Genomic DNA, 6,036 nt, shown 5'->3' on the forward strand with positions numbered 1-6,036 from the left:
TTAAACATGCACAACAAAAAAAAGGAAATAATAAAAATGCTGGAAAAAAACAAAAGAATAAATTTAAAGAAAATATACAAAAGAAAAAAAAATAAAAGTTAAAAACCAAAAGAAGAATGAAAAAAAAAACTTGAAAAAAGAAAAAGAACAAAAAAAAATTGCAAAACCCACAAAAGAGAAGAAGAAAGAATTAATTTAAAGTTAAAAGTGGTAATTTTACACGATGATGACATAAGCAAAATGTCATTTTTTCATTGGTGTTAAAAAAGGTAACCTTTCTCATTTGGACCTTTTATTTTAGGCCATCTATGCAATATCTACGAGGACCGAGATGATACATGAGGATTAACTGAATATGTATTTAAATTACAAAATTGCCATAAGTCTTTTTTTTTATGCCGTGAAATTTAAAACACTTAAATAATTAGTCATTTTCAATTCGTATATCAAGAGAGAATATCACGTGTATAAGTGTCTAACAATAGTGTATATTTATATCTAGTATACCAAAAAGTATATTAGTATAGTGTATCAAGTATATATCAGTCGTGTATCAAATGTATCACATATGTTTTAAATTTTGTTTTTTTTTTTCTTTTTTTGTTGTTTTTGAAAGTAATTAGTTTAGAATATTGGTATACTTTTTTAACTTATTTTGCTAATTAATCTAAAAAAACTCTTTAATATACTTAAGAATGCATGTCATTAAGTTACATTCTAATTCCAACCTAATATTGAACATCATTTTTACAATCTACATTTTCATTTTATTGGGATAGTAAATATTAAACCAACCGTTAAATCAAACATTTATTTAGAAAAAAATTAAATATATGATTATGTCATGATGACACAACATCAGTATATGTATAATATTTAACGGAAGAAACTCGACATCACATAAAAGGAAAGAACAGTATTGTTTCTATCGTACGTAACAAAAAAATGCATTTAACACGGTTAAGAACACATTATTTAATTCCATTCCAAACTTAGACTTAAGCGCTATGTACGATGTAGATTTTCTTCAGATCGTACTTATTTAATAGACCGTTAAAACCAACATTTATTCGATAAGAGAAGAAAACTAACTTAACTAATAGAATTTTCAAGATAATTACATCAAAATATTTCAAATATTCTTGCCAACATATTCTTAACTCAACTAAGATAAAACTTATAATTTTATTATACCGATCTTAAAACTAAATATTCTACTATTTAACTCTGCCTATTATCAAAAGAAATAGAAAAAAAAATAAACTTAGGATAGAGATGGTAGAAAAATCTTAATTTCAAAATATCAAATTTAGGAAAGTGATATTAGCAAACACTTGTACTTTCTCAAATTTCTTCATTGGCTTTTAATTTAATTATCTTTTTTTTTTTCTTTTGAATAATGAAATAATAAAATTATGTAAAAAAAAATTTAACGGTTGCCTTTCTCCCGCCCATTCAAAAAATTATTATAAATACCATTTTTCACTTCATTTGCAGTTACAAACTCTTTCTCTCTGTTTGGCATCCATGGCGTACGAAGACAAATTTGACGTATTACCCGATGCTCTCTTATCGATAATAGTCTCTTCTCTTCCTTTCAAGGAAGCCGTTAGAACTTCAATTCTGTCAAAGCGTTGGATGAAGATTTGGCAAGCAACGAAGAACATCGAGTTACATGAGTGTTTCTTCGTCCAACGAGACGACTACTCCGATCAACAAACAATAGATGCACAGAGAAGAGCATTCATTGATTTCGTAACAAACTTCATCAGAATCTACCAAGAGTCGTCCGTAAGTAAGTTCTGTCTTTCGGTCTCGAATCCGAGTATTGTCGTTGCACTGGTCGATGAGTGCATTCGATTTGCGATTTCACGCAACGTGAAGACACTAGAATTGGATTTCTCAGACGGAGAAAACGAGTTGGAAACAACGTTTAGTCTTCCTCCGATTGTGTATGAACATGAGAATCTAGAATCGTTGAAGCTATTTGGGTGCGGATTTAAGGGAGTAGAGTTGGAGAAAGTGACGAATCTGAGGGAATTTTGTGTAGGATGGATGGAAGTGAGGATTGGGGAAATTAGGGAATTGGTGAAGAAATGTGGGAAATTAGAGAGTTTTAGTATGAAGAATTGTTGGAATGTGACACATTTTGAGATTGGGGGAAATGATGATGATGAATTGAGATTGAAGAGTTTGGAGATTGAGAATTGTAGGTTTGTTCATGATTGGATTTCAATTGAGGCTCCAAAATTGAGTTATTTTAGGTATTTTGGAACTGTTGGAATATTTCGTATGGAAGTGAACAAGGGGTGTTTTGAAGAGGCCGATCTTGGTTTTGAGATTGATGACGATGATGATCATTCTGAAATGGCTAATCTTCTTTATGTTCTTCTTGATGGTCTCTATCCTGCCAGGGTTTTCACTGTTTGTAGTTCTTTGCTTCAGGTATAATCTCTAAAAACAATGATAGACTTTGTTTGGAGTAATGGTTTGATTTTGAAAACTAAGACTATTTATTTTAATTAAACTTCATTTTCTTTACATCATTTTGAATATATTATCAAGTAAGAATCCCATTTTTCCCTAAATTTTGAAAGAAAAAACAAGTTCTTAGGTTTTGAAATTTGATTTAGTTTTTCTGAAAACTTGGTAATTATAGAAATATTGAAATGTCTTTGATATTAAGTAGAAGTGTTTTTAATAATTAAGTTTTAAATATTGGCTTTTGTTTTCAAAACCATCGAAGGTAATTGGAACCAACTTTTGCTTGTAAATGAGTGATTTAATTTGACTTCTTCTCAAAAAAAGAAAAGTTACTAATGGTTTTAGAAAAATCAAAAGATCAATACTTTTTATTATTATTATTATATATCATATCATCGTTTAAAAAAAAAAAAATAGAGAACACTAGAATTAAACTAGCATGAAGAAGTGGGTTTTATGACAGAATTAAAAAATAAATTGTGTAATAATTACTATTATTATTATTTACTTAAATTATAAAAACAGATGTCCTTTAACTTAAACTTGCATGAACTCCCAATCAAATAAATATGTTATAATTTCTAGTTTTAGACTTTAAATAGTGAGTTTAATCAACATGCCTAAATATATATATGTGTACATTTTAAGCATATTTTTCTTTTTCAACTTGCATTTTAATTAACCAATTTTGTTGTAAAACTTTAGGGTTATCAAAAAAAAAAAAAAAAGTTACATAATAGATTTCATTTTAAATATTTCTTAACTTCTAAGTCCACCGGATTAAATTAAATAAATGGTAACAAAAAATAATTCAAGGACCATAATTTTTTTCTATTAATTTCCTATTATCATTACATTTTATAGAAAATTATTGTAATATTTACAAAAAATCAGCCATATAGAATAAATAATAGACACTGATAAATATAAATATGAAATTGTACTGTATTTTGATTTATTTTATATATATTTAAATAAGTTTTCAATTTTACATTATTATTATTATTATTTAATTTTGAATGAAGGTAATTCCAAAGGGAGATGAGCCAATTCGCATGCAAGCACCATTGAATGTACAACATTTAAGAATGAGGACTAATATTCATCCAAATGAATTTTGTGGCATAATTTTTCTATTGAATAGTTGTCCCCATTTGAAGAATCTTACTCTCATGCTTGGCGAAGGAAAAATTTTCCAAGTTAGTTCTCTTTTTTTTTCCCTTTTTCTTTTTTGACAAAGTTCTTAGTTATTAATGATTCTTTGTTTTTAATTTTGTATCCAATATGAGGAAAAGTTAGAGTTATGTTATTAAGGTAATAAGTTGGAGAATTTAATTCTTTGCTTTTAAATATCACAAAAAGTTAGGGCTATGTTATTAAGGAAACTAGTTGAATTGTTTGCTGTAGTTTCTTTATTTGTTTTTTACTTTTTCAAACACACTTTTGAAATAATGAATCCAAATTTTAAAATAACAATGACTTAGAAAATGTGTTTAATCCATATTTTTTATAAACAACTTTATTTATTTCTTTATTGCAATTGCAAGTAGATATTTTGTTATATTTATAAATATTTTTAATATTTTGTAAAATATAAAAACTAAAAAAAGTGTTAGGCAGTAGAATGACTCATTTTTAATGTTTTAGATATTCTAATCAATATTTTTTTAACCCTAAGCCCTAAAAAATATTAAAAATAATGGTCTTTTCCCTTTTGAATTTGAAAATTCATGAAAAGGAAATTATTTATAGACCTATGTATGAATATTCAAAGAGAAAATATTATGAACAACCAAACCCCTTTATAATAATTTAACTTTCACGCAAGCCACATAACACAAATTTGTTGCATGAAATTGAACGAACAAATCATACATAAAATCAATTCTTACAATAATTTCTATTCTTCAATCCTAAAATTTAGAAAATGTAATTATTTAGTTCAATAAGTTTTTTGTTGGGGTTTTTCTAAATTAAATTTATAAAATAACATAAATATTTTCCTTTAGTTTTTAAAATAATTATGTGATAAGTTAGAATATTATAGTACTCTCAAGGGATACTGAATATTCTATATATTTCAAATTTTACAAGTTTATAATTTATTCTTCTTTCTTTCCTAAAGAAATAAGGAGCAAATTACATTTTTAGCCCTTGAATTATGAATTTTTAAGATTGCAAGGTCCTCGAAATTTACATTTGCTGATAAACCTATTAAATTTATATTTGTATTTAATGATAGTTATAATTTTGTTTCTAGGGTTAACAAAGAGAGAGATAGGCTTTGCATATTAAATTTACATTTATGTTAGTTACTATTAGTATATAGTCTTTACGTTACCTGCAGTATATAATTTATACTTATAATTTGCTTATATAGGACTATGAACCACCATTTCCAATGGACATAGGCAGCTTTTGGGCCACAAATATGATACTCATAACCTGCTTATCAACATCTCTTGAGACAGTGGAGGTGAAGGGCTTCACAGGGAAGCAACATGAAATCCCATTTTTGGCTTATCTTATTCACTATGGTAAGCTTATAAAAACCCTATCTATTGATATTGATTCTCATGATATTGCAAACACCCAAATCTATTTTGAAAAAGCTCAGATTCTCAAGACCATCAAGCCAGCCTCTAAGAAAATTCACATTCATATAAGCTGAAATAATTATAATAATTAATTAATATATGTTTGGAGTTTTGTTATTTTATTTATCTAATGAAAAATGTTGTGTTTGAGAGAATTTATTGTATTAGGTATAAAGTTTTATGATGTGTGTGTTTTGTGATAGTATTTATTGAGGAGAGACTTTTGTAATATGTTTCTATTTATATTGTCCTTTTTTTCTTTTTTTTTTGAAAAACCCTTAAGATGTGGAATATATTAAAGTTATTATATTTTGGTTTATAATATATTTATATATATGTTAAGTCTTTTTTTCATCTCTTTTTTTTTCCTTTTATACCCTTAATTAACGTTCAAGGGTTATATCAAACCTTAAAACGATGAACAATTTTGTTGATTTAAGTCTGGACCTTTGTAACTTCATCAACTTATAATAATTATATAAGTTGTATGGATGGTGTTGATTTTATATATATTATATTTTTTTCTTTTCTTGTCTCCTGTTAATTTTTAAATGCTTTCAATATCTACAAAAAAATATATATATATATTAGATATAAAATTGAAGTAATTTATGAACATTTTAAAAACTTAAGTGATCCAAGATAAATAAATAAATAACCACCCAATCAATTTTGGTAACAAACGAACATTTTAGTAACTTAGGAAAAAAATTATTCAATCAATTTTGGTAACAAATGATTTTTTATATATAAAGGGATCCAAGAATATTGGTGTGTATGTTTTAGAAACCCTAAAACCCTACTACTTACAAATGATTTTACCCTATTATAACCATGCTCCAAGCCACTAATTAAACCAGCCTCAAATTATAATGCTATTTACGTTGACAAAAATAATATGATACATATTTAAGGGCCACTTGAAAAAACAAAAAGTAAAATAAATTATAATAAT

The 6,036-nt window shown here is 26.2% G+C and overlaps 1 protein-coding gene across 1 annotated transcript; it reads left to right on the top strand.

Moving 5' to 3' along the window:
* Positions 1-1,527: 1,527 nt before the first annotated feature.
* On the top strand, positions 1,528-5,155 carry LOC101204081 (F-box protein At3g62230). The gene is made up of 3 exons (XM_011651823.1): positions 1,528-2,445; positions 3,510-3,683; positions 4,865-5,155. The coding sequence occupies exons 1-3, from the start codon at positions 1,528-1,530 to the stop codon at positions 5,153-5,155; spliced, it is 1,383 nt and encodes a 460-aa protein (XP_011650125.1).
* Positions 5,156-6,036: the final 881 nt, after the last annotated feature.

Source organism: Cucumis sativus, chromosome 2 (genome assembly GCF_000004075.3).
Source record: "Cucumis sativus cultivar 9930 chromosome 2, Cucumber_9930_V3, whole genome shotgun sequence".
Classification (NCBI taxonomy): domain Eukaryota; kingdom Viridiplantae; phylum Streptophyta; class Magnoliopsida; order Cucurbitales; family Cucurbitaceae; genus Cucumis; species Cucumis sativus.

Coding starts and splice junctions, on each gene's coding strand:
- LOC101204081 (XM_011651823.1), top strand. CDS start 1,528: ATGGCGTACGAAGACAAATTTGACGTATTACCCGATGCTCTCTTATCG. Junction 2,446..3,509: donor TTTGTAGTTCTTTGCTTCAG/GTATAATCTCTA, acceptor TTTTGAATGAAG/GTAATTCCAAAGGGAGATGA. Junction 3,684..4,864: donor GCGAAGGAAAAATTTTCCAA/GTTAGTTCTCTT, acceptor TTGCTTATATAG/GACTATGAACCACCATTTCC.